The 20,259-nt window shown below is 34.6% G+C and overlaps 2 protein-coding genes across 5 annotated transcripts in view; both read left to right on the top strand.

Annotated features, from left to right (window-relative positions):
* Positions 1 to 6,117, top strand: part of LOC144438658 (anoctamin-4-like) — a 38,973-nt gene extending 32,856 nt beyond the window's left edge. For 2 of the 4 annotated variants that reach the window (XM_078127805.1, XM_078127804.1), the window contains one exon: positions 1,130 to 6,117. In XM_078127805.1, the coding sequence (XP_077983931.1) occupies positions 1,130 to 1,313 (184 nt within the window). In that variant the 3' untranslated portion in view covers positions 1,314 to 6,117. The remainder of the gene's footprint in view (positions 1 to 1,129) is intronic. The other 2 variants (XR_013481076.1, XM_078127806.1) reach the window with 2 other exon arrangements.
* A 2,496-nt stretch (positions 6,118 to 8,613) lies between these two features.
* LOC144439403 (platelet glycoprotein 4-like) lies at positions 8,614 to 20,110 on the top strand. The gene is made up of 13 exons (XM_078128689.1): positions 8,614 to 8,736; positions 12,134 to 12,303; positions 12,620 to 12,761; positions 12,998 to 13,204; positions 14,187 to 14,328; positions 15,014 to 15,083; positions 15,473 to 15,654; positions 16,213 to 16,325; positions 16,607 to 16,680; positions 17,041 to 17,092; positions 17,753 to 17,920; positions 18,622 to 18,725; positions 19,540 to 20,110. Exons 1-13 carry the CDS (start codon positions 8,614 to 8,616, stop codon positions 20,108 to 20,110), a joined length of 2,118 nt encoding a protein of 705 aa, XP_077984815.1.
* Positions 20,111 to 20,259: the final 149 nt, after the last annotated feature.

Below are 20,259 nucleotides of genomic sequence, written 5' to 3'. Positions count from 1 at the left end.
CCATCACTCATTCATGTTTATTTTCCATCCACCAGGTATCATATTAAAATATTTCATGTCATTGCATGTTTTTTTCCACCTGTGAAACACGCACACCAAATTCATAATGTGATCTATTGTGGTTCATCCAATTGACAGCATCAGAGGTGGATAACGTGAACTGCACTGTCATTTTCTCTTTCTCTATAGTGTGTGCTGAGTTGTTTGATGTTGATTTGTTATAGTATATACTATGTGAAAGCCAAGCAAACAATAACAGAATTTATTTTTTGTTTGTTGTAGATTAAAAAGCCCATCTATAGAACAGCACTACCAGCCAAAATATAAATATCCTCAAATATCTTTAAATATCTGAAGCTTGGCTAGCACAAAGTATATTTATATCAATCTCCAGTATTTGTTTCAGTTAGAAAATATTGTGTGATTCTCTATGAAAGTTCCTTCTATCATGTGTGTTAACTGTAGCCAAAAGAAGCCAAACATTGAGTCTTATAGTTTTCATAGTTGGAATACTTCAAGTATTCCAACTATGAAAACTATAAGACTCATTGTAACACAGCTTGAAGTCTTCAAGCTGTGTTGTTATGTCTACCAATTTTGCAAATTCAAAGATTTCTAGACTTTTTGCAAACCTGCTGAGGAAATTGATGGTAGGGTGGGAGGTACTGTAGTTAAACACAGCTGTCTAGTGTTTATTTATTTCACTTGATTGCTTTCTGTCCCAAGGTCTTTACAAAATTTATAAAACATCATGATATTCCAAATGTCTTTTGACTAAACGTCTATCATGTTAGAGTGTAGGAAGTGAATGAATATTGTTAAAATCTGACCATCCCCACATTGCATAGAGCCACATGGAGCTTTCTCTATCAGCTGACCATCCCCACATTACATAGAGCCACATGGAACTTTCTCTATCAGCTGACCATCGCCACATTACTTAGAGCCACATGGAGCTTTCTCTATCAGCTGGACAGGAGCTGACCATTCCCACATGGCATAGAGCCACATGGAACTTTCTCTATCAGCTGGACATGATGAGAAGACATAGCAACAACATACATATTAGACTTGTGGTGCATACCTATTCCTGATTATTTATCAAAACACAATTATTTTGTCTTTGTAGACTATCTTATGGACTGGATGGGTCTACTTACATAGAGGGTGAAGCTGATCAATTCCCAGATACTGAAGCCAAACCAAAAAGACGAAAGAAAAAGAAAAGACGCCATCATGAAGAAGATGCTTATCCTATTGCTGGTGATAGTAACCTACACTTGTACCCTGGTGTAGGGGAGTCCATTGCATAAATATACAAATGCTGTCAGTGTATTTCTTGTATAAATGTATAGTTAAGTAGTGGAATAATATTGGCAGGCTGTATGTTTTGTACAAATATATGTATTGCATAAACAAACATACAAAGGCTACATTCTGTGTATATTGTATATTAGTATAGCATACACATACATAGGCAGTATTCTTTCTGTATGGTATGATAGTATAGCATACACAGTTACAGAGGCTGTATTCTTTGTATATTGTATATTAGTATAGCATACCCATACAGAGGCTGTATTCTTTGTGCATGGTATATTAGTATAGCATACACATACAGAGGCTGTATTCTGTGTATATTGTATATTAGTATAGCATACACATACACATACAGAGGCTGTATTCTTTGTGTATTGTATATTAGTATAGCATACACATACACATATAGAGGCTGTATTCTTTGTATATTGTATATTAGTATAGCATACACATACAGAGGCTGTATTCTTTGTGCATTGTACATTGGTATTGTATACACATACAGAGGCTGCATTCTGTGTATATTGTATATTAGTATAGCATACACATACACATACAGAGGCTGTATTCTTTGTGTATTGTATATTAGTATAGCATACACATACAGAGGCTGCATTCTGTGTATATTGTATTAGCATTATATACACATACAGAGGCGGCATTCTGTGTATATTGTATATTAGCATTGTATACACATACAGAGGCTGTATTCTTTGTGTATTGTATATTAGTATAGCATACCCATACAGAGGCTGTATTCTGTGTATATTGTATATTAGTATAGCATACACATACAGAGGCTGTATTCTTTGTGTATTGTATATTAGTATAGCATACACATACAGAGGCTGTATTCTTTGTGCATTGTACATTGGTATTGTATACACATACAGAGGCTGCATTCTGTGTATATTGTATATTTTTTTAGTATAGCATACACATACACATGCAGAGGCTGTATTCTTTGTGTATTGTATATTAGTATAGCATACACATACAGAGGCTGCATTCTGTGTATATTGTATATTAGTATAGCATACACATATAGAGGCTGTATTCTGTGTATATTGTATATTAGCATTGTATACACATACAGAGGCTGTATTCTTTGTGTATTGTATATTAGTATAGCATACCCATACAGAGGCTGTATTCTGTGTATATTGTATATTAGTATAGCATACACATACATAGGCTGTATTCTGTGTATATTGTATATTAGTATAGCATACACATACAGAGGCTGTATTCTGTGTATATTGTATATTAGTATAGCATACACATACAGAGGCTGTATTCTTTGTATATAAATGTACAGTGAAATAACAGTATTTGCTTGTATTTATAAACTTAAGATGTAATTTTCATTTTTATCTCTCATCCGGAGTATATAGTGTTTATAAGTTGATATAAGTTATCACAAGTGCAAATAAGCAAATGAAAATAATTGAGATAGAAAACTATAGGACCTTGAATAAGATCTCGGGGAATACTTCTCAGATGAGAAACAAAGAAACCTTATCCAGGTGGGCTCAGTGAATACCTAAATAAGAGACCTTGTCCAGGTGGGCTCTGTGAATACCTAAATAAGAAACCTTATCCAGGTGGGCTCAGTGAATACCTAATTAAGAGACCTTGCCCAGGTGGGCTCAGTGAATACTTTTCAGACATGATTACTTTTCTACATCCCTTGTGATAAGGATATGCTTTATAAAGTTTACAAATAAACCTGTCTACTTTTGTGTTTGAAATAAATTGAACCAAATTCCATGTCAGGGATTGAATTGATCATTATTAAAAACAAACCTGTTTTAGTAAGTGTAATTATTTTACATTAAAGTGTTACATTAGCAGCACTTTGTGTCCTTTGTAAATTTAATAGTTTGAATGCAATTTTCAAAAAAATAGCATGCACCCAACAACTCAAAGCATGTATATTGCCAAAGTATTTTATATTCACAGTTTTCATAATTAAATCAAAATTGAAGATTTCCAATATTTCTGTAGGTATCGTTACCTTGCAAAAAGATTCATAAATAGAAATTTATATACAATAATAGTAATTCCTCACAGACTATTTTTTAAGGTAGTATATTTTCTTAATGTGTGATCATGTTAGATTTTTAAAGCTCATAGAAAGTATATGATCCGCATAGTATTGTACTTCATATAGCTGACAGCTTAGACCATTCCATTAAATCATACCCTATTATTGATTGTTGATATCTCACTGCAAAAGATACAGGCCCTCATTGTCAACAGTTCTGCATGAATTAAGTTGATTTACATGTTCTTGAAGTTAATTTGTTGAACACAATCCTTTTCATGTTATGTCTCATGATAATGAACTCTGTGAATCCAAAGCAGTATGTAACAATGTAACAAAGTTTACATTCTGTGGTGAACCCATAGCAACATGTGGCAAGAAACAAATTACAGTTGAAGTGTTTGGTTTTTGTGCACTAGTCACTTTAGTGCAATCAGTGGTTGCTTCATACAAACACTTTGATCACAGCAGGGTATGATTTAGTGGAAATATCTATTTACAAGCTGTATTTGACAATAAGTGCCAAATTTCACATTTCAAATAAGACTTGTATTTTGAAGGCAAATGTAGTTTGAGTTATGAACATGTGTAAATTCTTTCGAGTATAGATTTTTATATCTTTTCTAGTCCCAAAATTTTGTCAATTTGAATAAATTGTGTTTGATATTTGTGACTAGAAAGTTTAATTGTACATAATTATAAAAATATAATTTGAATTTTAACTTTCAGAGTTAGTAACATGACCTATCCAAAAATGGCTTGTTGAAGTGGATATGTATTTGTAATATATTTGTTACATAGACATCACTTATATGTACATAATTTTTGTACATTTTATTAGAAATTAGTTACAAGGTAAGATTACTTAAAACAATAATTACATACATTGAACATATTTTAATATCACATCCAGTATATATGAAAAATGTTTCCAAAATGTACATTTTTAGAACATCAGTTTATGTTTTCAGTTTGAAACTACACCACTTTCTTTTTGGTCAAAAGTGATATGTATCACCAAAATCATAAACTTAACTTTATATACAGAGTTAGTATTCATTATTTATTAACATTCACTAAGTTATAGTTGGTTTGTACTGGTACTTACTAAGATAGACGACTTTTTATCCTTATATGTGTTATATCGTTCAAGTGTGTTTCAGTTTTACATTTTGATATTCACAAGTGCGAATATGTAATGACTGATAAAAGAGACATATGCTGTAACTGAGACCACATTTGCATATGATTTGCATATCATTTATATCCAGGTATGTCATAATGTTCCCAGTATTACAATTCAGTGCAAATACCACTGGTGTATACACACAGACACATTTTTTCTTCTACACTAATGTAAATATTGAATGTTTAGTGTCCACATCTTTGTTCACAGTATTCATATTTCTATTTCTTCAGGGATTTTAGGACTTTTAATGTAGAAATAATTTCAGTTTATAAATACATTTTTTAATCTTAAAAGAGTACAAATCTGTTTACTAGATACTATTTTATTGCTTTATATCTTTACATTTACACATAATTTTTTGTTAAGTAATGCATACATCATGACTTAATATGATATTAGCGACTGTTTAACACATCCAGTTTATACTTGAGAACACACACAGACACACACATTTGCACATATACACACAGACAAACATACACATTTGCACATATAAACATGTTTACAAACAAACTTCAAAAGTGGCTAATACATTGTTTACATACAGTGATGTATTTGTATCTTTCATGACTTTTAATGATAGAGTCGACAACTTTCTGATTTACTTTCATTAGCTTCATAGGTACATAAATTTGTTTCAAACAGTTGAAAACTATTATGAAAGATTTCCCACTCAGTAACGAAAGTAATTGCTTAGGTACAAACTGAGTTTATAAACATTTTACTCAACTGAAAATACTTATATAAAACCTTGATTATTATAGTATAATATCAATTTTGATGGATACCTTCTATGACATTACAATTGCCTTCAAATTTTGTTAGAAAAGTTGATTGCCTAGTATAGATTCTTCAACATTTTTCGGTACTTATAAAAAATTACATCATCATATCATTCATATGTTAATACTAGGTTTGAATTCAGCTGCAAGTTATAGTTACATTTGCTTCAATAAGTAGAAAACTATGAGTGACCTTGAAATACGCAGCATTATTCTCGCCCAAAAACATAAACTCAGCCTGTGCGCCTTTAATGGCAACAATAAGACTGACCAGGTATAACAGTAGTCTGTAGTAAAGATAACACATGTTGTGCCAACCAATAAGCCAGCTCTCACATAACATGATTTGAGAAGTCTTGTAGTGCTGAACTACTGTATCTTATAGTCTACTATGACAATAACAGTCATAGTTTGACAGTGATAACTGAAGTATAACTGAAATGTATATTGTGCCTGTAACATATCAGTTTCATACAATGTGTGTCTATTTGCTGTAGTGAGTATCCATACTACCGGTATTCAGTATTGCTTTAATCTAATCAGTACGCCTTTGTCTACTTTTTATATGACCTCTGGACTTACAATAGTTTTACTGATTTTCAGAATATGTCCATTAAGGGGAGTGAGCTAGTCTGTTTATGGTCAGTGTTATCCTACAGTGACAACAGGATTTCACTGATTGTGCCATCAACAGGCTTTAGATTAAATTAAAAATCACAACTCCACATACTTTGTTGTAAAATGATTATTTTGTTGAATTTCAAACATGTACTTTTGTAAATAGAGATGAAATAAACTTTTATAAAATATGTAATTGCTTCCATGTGGTCTATAATTTTATTTAGCCCAGTTAGGGTTATGTGCTATATGTGTGTGTGTGTTTGTTTGATTGTGTGAACTTGATGAGGCTGTTCCTTGTGGGAAGTGATCAGCTGAGTGGTCTGCAAATTGGTTTTTACATTGAATTTGGGGCAAAAGACTTATAATCCAAAAGTGCTGGACTCATTGGTCTGAAATTCAACATTATAGTAGCACATGAAATCTGTGCCATACAGTGATCCCTAAGACCCTGAATTCCATATGTCCCTACCATTGGGCAGTATAGTACTGTGTGATCTAACCCACCATAATACTGTGTGATCTAACCCACCATAGTAGTGTGTGATCTAACCCACCACATGCTTCCACTGATGATCACTGATTCGTTATTATAATTACTAAGATTGCCTCCCTGATGATGAATACTAGTAACAACGCAAATTGTCAAAAAAAGTGTATCCAAAGTAACAATTGATAAAGTTGTTCCATCTTTGGTCGCTAGTGGAAAGCCAGCAATGCCAACACGGTCACGTGAATTGTGATCGACTATGTCAGATTGTCTAGATCAAAGTTCGACTCACAATGTGCACTGCTATATCATGAACTGTGGAAAGTACACCCAACACGTCAATTCGATTACGCTCAATTTTAGAATAGGTGGGGTAGGTAGATTTTTTATTTTATTTTATTTTATTTTATTTTATTTTATTTTATTTTATTTTATTTTATTTTATTTTATTTTATTTTATTTTATTTTATTTTATTTTATTTTATTTTATTTTATTTTATTTTATTTATATATATATATATATATATATATATATATATATATATATATATATATATATATATATATATATATATATATATATATATTCATTTGGTCATTGATTGAATGATCGACCTCTTAGTGCAAGAATCGTTGTAATGTGTTGTATCGGTAGATCTATATTTGCGGTGTATTAGTTACAATGTAGTTTCAGCTCTGACATAAAGTCGATACACTTCAGAATGCACTCATGATTTCAGGCCTATTTCACGTATCAATCTGGTGACAAATTGATATGTTGACACCCTACTATGTACAGAGTTTAAACAAATTTATGATACGTACCAATATATTCATGATTTATTTTGTTTCAGTTACAACTTTTCCATTCATTGATACCAGAACTAGTAAACCGTTGGCCCACATTCAAACACAGAGATTCAAACATGTCTATTTTAATTTATGGCATTTACTACAAGTATTTGACTCCTATAAAGTAGTCTCGCTGCCAGACTCGTGACTATCGTCCCCATGCTTTGTATGCCGAGCGGCTTTAGCCGCGAGAAGAGAGGGAAGACCGAATTAGAAGACCGACACTTATAAAAGACTGATTTGTCCCCCTCGGCCACGGTACTTATCGGGACAATTCCCTCTCTTCTTCTCGCGGCTTAACCGCTCGGCACGTGATGGACATGAAAAGATTAGAGACGATAGCCACGAGTCTGGCAGCGAGACTATATATAAATTTGCTATAAAGACAGACTTGTCTATAACATGTATAACGGTCGTCGCGTTAACAAATATATAAAATTATCTCGAACAGTTTAGAAAGTAATGAATAATGAGCTATGTAATTTACATGCAAAAAATGTTAACATGTGTAGTTACGAATTTCGCCACTGATATGATCCATTCATTTTTTAAAAAGTGAATACATTTAGCTGTAATTTAAGAAATGGACTTAGGTACTAGCATCTTTGTTAGCTAACCCAGATAAACGGCAACCCTGCATGGTGTTTTCCATATATAAGTTTTTCTCATGCTACATACCAGCACAATTAAAGTATGGCCTTCCTCCGATTTGAAAACACCATAATCGCAAGTTTTCTCCTCTTTTCTCTTTCTCTTTTACGTAAGCGCACTGTGAGTTGAAAGTTTATCATCAGTATAAACAAAAATATTTGATAAATGCCCAGAATAAGTAATTTTGGGTCAGGTTGATCTAACGTCATTTGTGAATGAGAAACACTTTCCCTTTGCATAATATATGACACCCAATCTAGGTTAATGTCATGTTAATAATATTCATACGGCGTGTGTCAGGTCACCGCATCGATCGTACGATGCTCACCACTGAAACGGCGCATAATCAGGCAAGCCGTCACATGCCACGCCAATGAAATTAAATGAATCCGTCGATGATTCTGAATATTTATCACTCAAAGTCAACAGAACACATGGATCGGACTATGTGAACTACATGACCTCGTAGAAGCGTTCAATGGACTCCGACACTGAGATTGTGATGACCTCAAGCTGATTAATGTTCGTATGGACTATAGTGTAGGAGTACAAATATATACTCACGACACCCACCTAGTACCTGCAATAGTCACCAAACTAAACAGGTTTCGCCCAACGTCGTCATTTACATTAATAAGTTCATGAACTTGATCGCTGCGTAGTAATGGGACGACTTAAACTTAAAGTGAAGATAGCCATAGCTGTGATAGTCGGCTGTATATTCTGTGCACTGGGCTTGGCTTTGATACCTATCTTGCGTATTATTATTCATAACATCGTAGAACAGGTGAGTTTCAGTTGCCATTGCCATTCCCATTGCCACTGAATTATGTCAACTATAATCGGTGTATACCTATGAATTCATAAAGCACAGTGGCATTATGCATAGACTGTGTTATGGTATGTTCGTTACATTACATAACATGTTAAAAGGCCTACATCTAAGTTATAGAGAGTTGATACACGTACGTACAATCAATCACAGTCACTGCCACTGTGCATTAATTTACGCCATAGGCCTATTACATATGTATCTCTCTTTATAACACACTGCAGTGTTGACATTACATGACACCCCAGACCACTTTTTAGTGGTCTGAGATGACACTGATAGTGTTGAACGTGATATAATGGTAATTCGGCCTTCTCTGACCTCGGTCGACTTTTGTAATTAGCTACGCCAAGGTATCATGTGCATTGTCAGCTGGCCATATATCCACATCGCCATGGCGCTCGACACCGATGTATACAACCTTTTTTGTAACCAAGGACATTTCAAGAGTTTCTATGCAAAGTCCTTCTGACGGCTGTAAAGCGGGAATTCGCCAAAAACACACACCAAATAACCGACCCCTCCCACGCCCAAACACTTGCCTTGTCACTTTAATTATTCTTTTTAAGTTTAGAACAATTAGAACATTCTTAATCTAATTAGCATCCAGGGTAGGAAAACGTGGTTGTTTTTTACGTCTATTTTTGTCGTATACAGGTAGAACGCTGAAAAGTTATAAGTGGGCGCGCATTCGTGGCTGTATGCCTATTGTTAGCATTCCTTTTAGTCTTGTATCATATTCAGCATTGTGTGTGGGTATCATGTATATGTATGTTTATGTAGGCTTAGGACAGTTTTTGTGTTCGTTTGTTTATATCCTTGGTATATAAGTTTACATTGTCTCGGTGTTCGTGAGATCAGGCCATACACATACAGAATGAATGGTATTTTGTAATGGAGAGAAGTATATCGGTTTTAATACATTGTAATGAATATTTTAATGATCGGTATTGATTTGTCGAATTAGACCATAACAGATAGCGCAACCATTAATCTTTATATCACACTGACAACAACACTGTAATAATAGGTAACTTTACGTAAGTTTAATACTATGAAAAGTGAAATATGTCGACTTCTCTGCCCATTTTCTGTTTATTTAATTTCATTTCGTCTCATTGCCTATGACCGTTTTCGTTTTTATCAATAAAACAAGGGGTAAGTTTTGAAGTGGCCCATTGGATGGTATTTATTTTGGATTTTTAATTTATAAAATAATCATAGCTTCCAACTTCATCCAAATGGTCACTTCAATTTGTATTTGAGAGGCGACGGAAATGGATTATCATTCCATTTATTAATTACACAAAAATCAATTCATGACTGTAATTTCCATATTAATGAATTTCAGTCTTTTCTTTTTCTGTGTAATTATTATTATTATTATTATTATTATTATTATTATTATTATTATTATTATTATTATAGCATTTTATGTCGTCCATATTCCTAAAGTCGATAGATTCTACCTGTGCAATGGATTTAATAACTCGCGCTGCCATGTGAACTTGATAAAGCAAGACAAACTCCGAATAACACATGTGTTTGGTATACTTGTTTGATAGCATCTCATCTGTACAGTAAACTTGTAACACAGTATGCCATTTAGTATTAGTAAGTAGGCGTTCCCAAGGCACAATGTCACAACGTAATCAATAAGATACACGCTTACAGAGAGAGTAGGCTGGGGTACACTTTATTTCTGAATGAACTCGACGTAAAAGTTGACGGAGGAAGAAAATTATTTTAAAAATCTAACATGAATGATGATTATATTTGATAGAACACATTTCGAAACACGCCACTGGGATCCCAAACTTTGACCACTATGTGGCTAAGAATGACTGGATCACATGAATTGCACAGATAACGGACATAGTGACACGTCACTCCGTAGACTGTAGCTACATGTTACTCTACTGGATACATAGAGATTATCTTCCTGCCAAGCTGATATTAATTTCATTACGTGATGCAGTTTTAGCTTTAAATTATTGAATGAACAATAGTTATGTCTTCCATCATTACCAAATACACTGACGTATTTCGTTACACTAAGCCAATGCTGTTGTGAAACAAGATATAGACATTATCATACGAGGACAAAGTTTAATAAGGTCGACGTTCTTTGACGTCTATATCCCCTATTGATTCAGAAGTAGACATATTGAAGCATTGCAATCCCGGGATTGTAATCATTAAAAACCACTAGGTTCATTATTTATAATTATACATAAATCACATGACTATATTAGAAATGAGTTAAATTCTATAAACCAAGATGAATTTGTTACGGTTTTACCATGTTTACAACATTATCAAGTTATCTTCATCTTGCATGTTCGATCTATATGATGATGTAATGGATATACACTGTTCTGCCCTGGAGCATGAGGTCAAAGGTCAAACAATGGTTCGTCCTTGTGGTACATAACAACCACTGACATGCTCGTAACGACTGCATGTAAATTGTAAAAAAGACATATTGCGACAACTGTGAATGTGGTAGAAATGCCAGACGTATTATAACGATTTGGCTCGTGGTGCTCCTGAACAATGTATGATGACCACAGTCGCTTGTGCCACAGTGGGTTGTGATTATACCGTTGAACAAATTCATAACTTTTGATTTTAGGAAAACCGTAGAAACTCGTTTGATGGATTGATATAATAATCTGTCGAGCGAATTTTTTATTATAAATATAATTAATTAGTATTGCCACTAACTTTGGGTTAAGGAGTGTTCAGTAGTGTGCTTATAAGTGAATCAGGGTCCACAAGTTACTGTGGTTATTGCACTATACTATGCATTTCAAGTGTTTTCATAGTCTTGTCACGGTTAATTTCGTTTGGTCTAGACATGATTTTATCACCCGTACGATGACTATTTCTTTGACACTATTCACAGTTTATTACTGACATCAAAAGTACAGTTTGTTGATGACAAAAAAGAAAAATCATTATACAGTGGTAAAAATGGACGAAAATATCTAGTGATCTAGAACCCTGATACAACATGTACTTAATCTCTGATTATAATTGTATCAAGTGGAGGTTCGATTTGTTCTATTTACAGTTCACCGTGTTTGTCTCTTCCCTCCTTTGTTCTGACGTCGGGTATTGGCCTCCGCCCCAAAAAGAGATGACAGTACCATATCCGACAAACCATACCCGACGAAATTGAAATATGTTTAAATAATTTGAAAGCCGATTCAATTATTTGAAAGGAGAGCAAACCGAATCGAGTCTTGACCAGATTTTGGTTGAGACAAATCGAACTTTAGAAATATAAAATGTAATAGAAACACAATAAATTTATTTACTACACTTATGTCATATATCTCCTCTGTAGAAACTGACATTATCGCCTACGTCATTCCTGTACAACGCATGGGCACATGCTGCTAATAGCTCAGCTAAAGTATATCTACAAGTTTGGGTATTTGATCTAAAGAATGAGCAAGAGGTATTGGATGGCACAGAAAAACCATACCTTGTAGAGAAAGGGCCGTATACATACAGGTAACGCGTTAGTTTTTTTTTTTTAAAAGAAAGATGTATCGCGCAAAACGTAGAATACTGTTCTTTTTTGTGTGTGACAAATCTAGTGGACACCTACTTCAGGAAGCAAATATCACGATCGGCTGAAGTCTTGCAATTTACATCTATATATCTCCTCAATTGACTATTTCGTTAGACTAGTGTGTGGATTTTTCTTTATGAAGTAATTTGACATCCATTTTTCCATTTCCTTTATCAACACTGGTATCAATTCATGCAATTTTACAATTATTCATTTATGTTTAATTTATTGTTCCAAGTGTTTCCTTTCTTACAGCCAAAAGCAAGTAAAACACAACATAACATTCCATGATAATGGTACCGTATCTTATGATCCAGTATCAACATATATCTTTATCCCAGAGATGTCGGTTGGCCATGAGAACGATACATTTACTGGTCTCAACGGTCCACTAGTGGTAAGACATTCTTGTACAGTAACGTAGATTTGTATACGGTTAATATGATATCCTAAATGGTTCCTAAGAGTTGCTCATCTCTCATTATTGACGTCGTCGTCGTCGTCGTCGTCGTCGTCGTCGTCATCATCATCATCATCATCATCATATACTAATCTTTACTCGTCTTGACTATTTAGTACCATACCAGTTCTGTCCTTACCAGTTTACTCATTTCTGTTTCTATCTTTCTACAGATAATTGCTAGTTTATTACGATCAATGCCATCAATAGTGGAGAGGCTTGGTGATATCCTTGCCATTATTATGAATGATTCACAGCTCTTCAAGACGTTTACAGTTAAAGATTTAATATTTGGTTACGATGACCCCATATTCAAATTAATTTATGACCTAACAGGTACTCTTTTGGTGCAGTCACCTCAGTTTGGGATCTTGGTTGGAGTAAGTAATATGAAAGGAGTAACAGCAAATTGCAGAATTCGATTCGATTAAATTTTATTGCGTATGAATACCTTACACATTTGCTAAACTACAAGTTACATAAACAGAATTGTCTGTCGTTTCCATTGTAATCACATTCAATTATTATTATTTTTTAAAATCTCGTATACATGTACATAATTTGCGTAACGTAGGTGGCATCGTAAACGCTATGTGTAAGGGACACAGAGTATATTGCGCCTTAAATACGAATTGAGTACGTTACGTTACGTTTACGTGGTATGAGAAACTACGATAACAATATAGTCACGATTACCCAGACTCTGGGTAACCGAGACTATACACAATGTAGGCTCGGTTACCCAGACTCTTGTCGTTGGGGGCTACATCCGCCTAAGGGTGTAGAGTCTGGGTAACCAAGACAATACACAATGTATACTCGGTTACCCAAACTCTCGTCGTTGGCACCCGCCTAGGAGTATAGAGTCTGGGTAACCGAGACTATACACAATGTAGGCTCGGTTACCCAGACTCTTGTCGTTGGGGGCTACATCCGCCTAGGGGTAGAGAGGCTGGGTAATCGACAATGTAGACTCGGTTATCCAGACTCTCGTCGTTGGCGGCTACACCCGCCTAGGGGTGGCCGAGTCTGGGTAACCAAGACTATACACCTTTTAATGCGTTATGTGTACATGGTATTGTTCACGTGGTATTTCTATTTTTATAGTGAAGTGGCTTACTATGTGTCACCGTCATTAAAAATTATAGTATGAAGACAATTTGAAGTCTCATCACGTACTTGTGTAAAATGTTCATTGATTGTGAACTTTGACATGATATTCCCATAATACATATGAACTTGAACTTGAACAAATCGATTAGTATTTTATATCAAGCTATGAGGAAATTCAAAAATGATACTACATAATATATTATATACATATGAATATTAATGATTTTGTTTGTTATCTTCTTAAAACAGAAAAACAACACCAGTTATCAAACAATGTGTGTATTTACTGGTGTAGACGACATATCTAAACTAAACATTATTGATAGATGGAATGGCAAAAGTGACCTTAACTATTGGACAACCCAATATGCAAATATGATAAATGGCACAGGTTAGTATGACGTCAATGAAATATGCAGGTATACTAAATGTCACAAGTTAGTGTGACATGAATGAAATATGCAAATATGATAAATGGCACAGGTTAGTATGACGTCAATGAAATATGCAAATATGATAAATGGCACAAGTTAGTATGACGTCAATGAAATATGCAAATATGATAAATGGCACAGGTTAGTATGACGTCAATGAAATATGCAAATATGATAAATGGCACAAGTTAGTATGACGTCAATGAAATATGCAGGTATACTAAATGTCACAAGTTAGTATGACATGAATGATATATGGAAATATGATAAATGGCACAAGTTAATATGACGTCAATGAAATATGCAGGTATTGGATAACCACACAGCCGTTGGAATAGAAGACGGGTAGGGTTGGGTCGACTATAAAACGTAAGGACACTTGTTGGGTAAATTCTTTGATAAGTTGCGTTTGTTGCTAAAAGAACAGAACGTTGTCTGATTCATAACAATTATCCTAAAGCTGGACACGATTAGTTCCAAGGTTGCTGTCGAAAGCTATTTGACTTCATTGTGTTCTTTTTCATCTTAAGGACATCGATGTCTGTAATGCTACTACACGATGACTGTGTAGTGTTTTAGTCTGTTTTCATTTAAACTTTCAATTACAGAATAATTATGCCAAGTGTTTTCTCTATTTTACAGATGCATCACTAAACCCGCCATTTATGGATGAATACGACCCGCACTATGTCTATGATTCAGTAGTTTGCCGGTAAATTATGTTTTCAAAATAATCACCTTCATTTGTCTCTTTACAATCATGTCTAATTTATATAAAATATTGGATGGCTATCTGTAGCATGGTGGTACTTGGTCACTATACTTTCAATGGTTACCATGGTTACATAATATTAATACCACAACAGGTTGTATCACTTGTGTAGTTAGCTTTAAGGTCTTTATATGTAAAACCTATAAAGTGCCTGAAAACGTATCATCTGTCGATATAAAACATTGCTGTGTCAAATATGTCAACAAATAATTCAGTGGTTATTAACGATTTACCAAATTTATTATAGTATGTACAGTTAGCAACTGCTGAAATGAGAAATAAATCGCCCTCCACATTTACGTGATATATACGCTATTATCTATTATCAGGTCACTGGATGCCGAATTTGACCAACCTACGTCCGTCCATGGAATCGATTGCAACAGATTCCATATATCCAAAAAGACTCTCGCCAGTCCAGAAGAAAACCCAGATAACATAGGGTTCTGTACCCCCGATGCCAATCACTGTCTGCCATCAGGTCTATTGAATATGAGTAATTGTCAGCATGGTATGTGAATTTGGTTAGAAAGCAGTAGTTATTGTGACAAAAGTGATTTACAAACCCGAAGGAGCTGGGTGAATTTTTTATTCTATATCACACCTATGAAATATTGTTATTGTTGCACATCACTTTGTTTCGCGACCTTCGGTTTCATAACCGAATGGTGACCACAAATAAACATTCAGAATTTAAGGCCTAATAAAAACAATTGTTTGGTTCCGGTTATCCGACCCTACCTAGTTTTTCGCGCCGATCCTAAACTTTTTTTTTTACGTATTCGAGAAAAAGATAATAAAGTTGCGAAAATTGTGAAGTCTCGCAAGAAATAGTGGATGCGGAAACTGACATCAACTTAAAGACAATATAAAACTGTTCTTCCAATCTGTAATGGATGTACATCTGATGAGAAGAAACCAATAACACAGCTAGAGACCATATGGAAAACAACGGAAAACATAACTACCCGAACTAGACACTCACACATGAAAAAATATACATAAAATAAGATTAAAAAAATCTACCAATGACTTTGAACTTGACACGGTCTATTCTGTCTTTTCACAGGGGCACCAGTAGTGCTATCATTTCCACATTTTCTCTATGCTGACCCAAGTGTAATCTTACCAAACATGAATCCTCAGAAAGAAGAACACGAAACAATCCTCGACATTCACAAGGTCTGTTTGCCAGTTACGGTTAGCCAGTCAATCAGTTGGTCAGTCAGTCAGTCAGTCAGTCAGTCAGTCAGTCAGTCAATCAATCAATCAATCAATCAATCAATCAATCAATCAATCAATCAATCAATCAATTAATTAATTAGAATGTCTGGCTGTCAGTCCGCCTTTGGTGCTATCACATATAGTGTTAGTTTTGTTTACTTCATTCACCAATCAGACATCGTCTTCTCCATTTACTTTATTCACCAATCATTCATGGTTTTTTTCCTATCTTTCTTCAGCTTACAGGTGTAACACTGAAAGCAGCAAAGCGGATGCAATTCAATATTCATGTAATACCTGATAAGTTCTTCGGGTAAGTTATTGTTTACACTTCTGAATTACACAAAATCTCACCCACCTCTAAATGAATGGATGTTAGACACCGGGTTTAAAGCCTAAGTTATGTATAACAGGTATACCCATCCGTTATATGCATGTAAATGTACATGTAATGTACATGTGATATACATGTAATGTACATGTGATGCGCATGTGATATACACTATACCACATTTATAGCAACGTCGTAATGGTGGCATTTTGCTCATAGTCAAAGTAAAAACAGCAATTCATAAGATAATACGTGCTAGAAATTTAACATGACTGTCAATTGTGTGACCCTAATAATGAGTTTGCATTAGTGTCTTTCATAATTCATTCCTGTTGTTTCTAGGCAACTTTCCAAAGTACAAGAAGTGATTTTTCCATTGATCTGGCTGAATCAGGTTTGTGACGTCATCATAATTATCGTCATTAAAATAAATGATTGTGCAATTTATGTAGAACCACAACAATCTGAAGATACATACAGCAATGTCACTAATTGGAATGTTTACGGTATACTAATAATGTTAAAGAATTTTGTCTTGTTTGATTGTGGAGTCTCGGAAGTATTTAGATACCGGTAATAACACACATTTCGACTTTCATTTCAATAATATTTGTGGGCTGTGATTACACGCTATTAACAGTCTTGCAACAAAACATTTGCATTTCATGTAAATCTGGTAATTGCTGTATATCGGATGTAAGTGTATCTTATCATATACCGAGTGTTTCAGTGCCAATTTACGTAATTATGTGATTCGAATGATGTACTACGACATGGGGTATATGATAAAATTGGATATGGGTTTTGCGGACCTTGCCCTCGTGAAGTCGGGCCCTTCCACAGTACAACCTCAGTCCGCAAAACCCATATACGGGCCGTAAAGATTAAAATTATATGTAAAAGCGATACGTACGTCGAGAAAGTGGAGTAATCATAGCATAAATACAATACTAAATTTTGGTGACACGAGTGTTCAGATTTGTAATCTTAGCCCACAGGTGACTGTGCCTCGAATCCTTGAAATTACCATGGTGATACCATTTTTTCTTAACAGTCTTACATGATTGGTGATGAGGACGCGGCAAAATTCAAGTCTGCAGTTGAAGTACCGTTAGAGATAAGTGAAATAGTACAGTGGGTGATACTTGGTATTGGTGGATTCATTCTTCTCGTGGTTGTCATCTTTCTTATGAGGAGGGGAGTCAAAGCAAGAAGATCACGGGTAAATATAATATATGGTGATAATTTATTGTTTATGTATCATTTTAGTCACAAGCTGTTCTTGAGATGATTCGAAGGCTTACATTTTACCATATTTGGTCACAAACTCACATCTCTACACATATGGCCATATATGGTCGTAATTGTAAAGAACGTGAGTACCATATTTGGTCACGGATCTACCAATATTGCTATATATGGTCATAATGTTACTGAACGCGAGTACCATACTTGGTCAGCTCTACCAATATTGTAGTCTGTCTGCTAGACCTCGGATGTTCTTCCGATGCAATACAACACACGAACATCGCTATCGAGGATGGAACATCCAAGCAGCCCTCACTGCGAACTTCTTTCGCTTATAGTATCGAAAGAAAGCCCGAACGTCTAGCAGCAAGACTACCAATATTGCTGTATATGGTCACAATCATACAGAACGTGAGTACCAAATTTGGTTACAGCTGTACTAATATTGCTTTATATGGTCATAATAGTACAGAACATGAGAACCAAATTTGGTCACAGCTCTACTTATTTCTAAATATGGTCATAATCGTGCTGAACGTGAGTGCCATATTTGGTCACAGTCCTCCGAGTCGATGAAATCGCGATAGCCCAATAGCCATTTGCTTTACACCTCAACCTATATCCGGATCTTTTCGCACTGTTTACTCACTAAATATAATGTCTATTTTCCTACAGACACGTGGTCTATCACAATCATCACGTGACTACAAAGATAACAAAGAAAATGGAGTGGATGAAAGGACGCCATTGTTTAAAGACACAGAAAATAATCACAATTCGTCTTCCATCAATGCTGAATAAAGATACTTTGTATTTCTTTTCTATTTGTTATCAAGTCTTTCTCAGTCAGGGTAAAAATAGTAATTTTATATGTTTTATATCGCCAATAACATGTGCATTATCATGATGATGAAAAGCAGATCTATTTTGGATTTATTCATATCAAGAATTAACAAAATAATTACATATCTATGATCATGTTTTATTTCATCAATATTTATAAATGGAATATTTTATAACAGCAATCAAAGAGACGACGGTGATTTTTTGTACGTCGAATCTTCTACACGAATACTATGCATACGAGTACATTTTTTCAAAAAGATGTATATATTTTGTTTTGTCAAAATATTTAATTCCACTTGACTTATCAATTGATTAAATATACTTACGGGTTATTGTAGGTTCAGAATCAAGTGAAATATATGACTTTACAGGGACACTGAGATTTATGCTGCATATTTAAAATTAATTCGTAGTATTCTAATTACTGAAGCAAACGTAACTATCGTTGGCAATTAACTAAACTCAAACCTGGTAACATATATACCAACTAATGACATGATTTTTTATACGTACCAAATAATGCCAAGGGATCCATTCTATGTAATAAACTGTTCTAACAATGCAAAAATGCAATTGTAATGTCATAGAAGGCATGCATTGACATTGATACACTATAATATATTTTAAATCAAGATTTCATGCAAGTATTTTCATGTAAGTGAAAGGTTTATGAACCCAGCTTATGCCATTTTAAAAGAGGACTTAGAGCTATGTTGATAGTGCATTATTGCTGGCTAACGTTGATAGTGCATTATTGCTGGCTAACGTTGATAGTGCATTATTGCTGGCTAACGTTGATAGTGCATTATTGCTGGCTAACGTTGATAGTGCATTATTGCTGGCTAATGTTGATAGTGCATTATTGCTGGCTAACGTTGATAGTGCATTATTGCTGGCTAACGTTGATAGTGCATTATTGCTGGCTAACGTTGATAGTGCACTATTGCTGGCTAACGTTGATAGTGCACTATTGCTGGCTAACGTTGATAGTGCACTATTGCTGGCTAAGGTTGATAGTGCATTATTGCTGGCTAACATTGATAGTGCACTATTGCTGGCTAACGTTGATAGTGCACTATTGCTGGCTAACGTTGATAGTGCACTATTGCTGGCTAACGTTGATAGTGCACTATTGCTGGCTAATGTTGATAGTGCATTATTGCTGGCTAACGTTGATAGTGCATTATTGCTGGCTAACGTTGATAGTGTATTATTGCTGGCTAATGTTGATAGTGCATTATTGCTGGCTAACGTTGATAGTGCATTATTGCTGGCTAATGTTGATAGTGCATTATTGCGGGTTCACCATACAAAATAAAGTATGCCTTTTGTTGTTGTACACCCTGACCTTTCCTTTACATTTCTTACTGCTGTTCTTACATTTGCTGACCTGACGATGCTCTGTTAACAGTACAAAAGCTAGTCAGAATTTTTGAAACGTTGAGTTGAGTTTCCCCCCAGTTTCCA

Source organism: Glandiceps talaboti, chromosome 8 (assembly GCF_964340395.1).
Source record: "Glandiceps talaboti chromosome 8, keGlaTala1.1, whole genome shotgun sequence".
NCBI classification, from domain to species: Eukaryota; Metazoa; Hemichordata; class Enteropneusta; family Spengelidae; genus Glandiceps; species Glandiceps talaboti.
The sequence above is the reverse complement of the archived record's forward strand: the minus strand, read 5'-3'. Positions and strand labels throughout refer to the sequence as shown.

Excerpts from the sequence above, each read along its gene's own strand:
- LOC144439403 (XM_078128689.1), top strand. The coding sequence starts at position 8,614 with ATGGGACGACTTAAACTTAAAGTGAAGATAGCCATAGCTGTGATAGTC. Across the intron at positions 12,304-12,619 it reads AAAGGGCCGTATACATACAG|CCAAAAGCAAGTAAAACACA; the intron begins GTAACGCGTTAG and ends CCTTTCTTACAG. Across the intron at positions 18,726-19,539 it reads ACAGAAAATAATCACAATTC|TGCATTATTGCTGGCTAACG; the intron begins GTCTTCCATCAA and ends TAACGTTGATAG.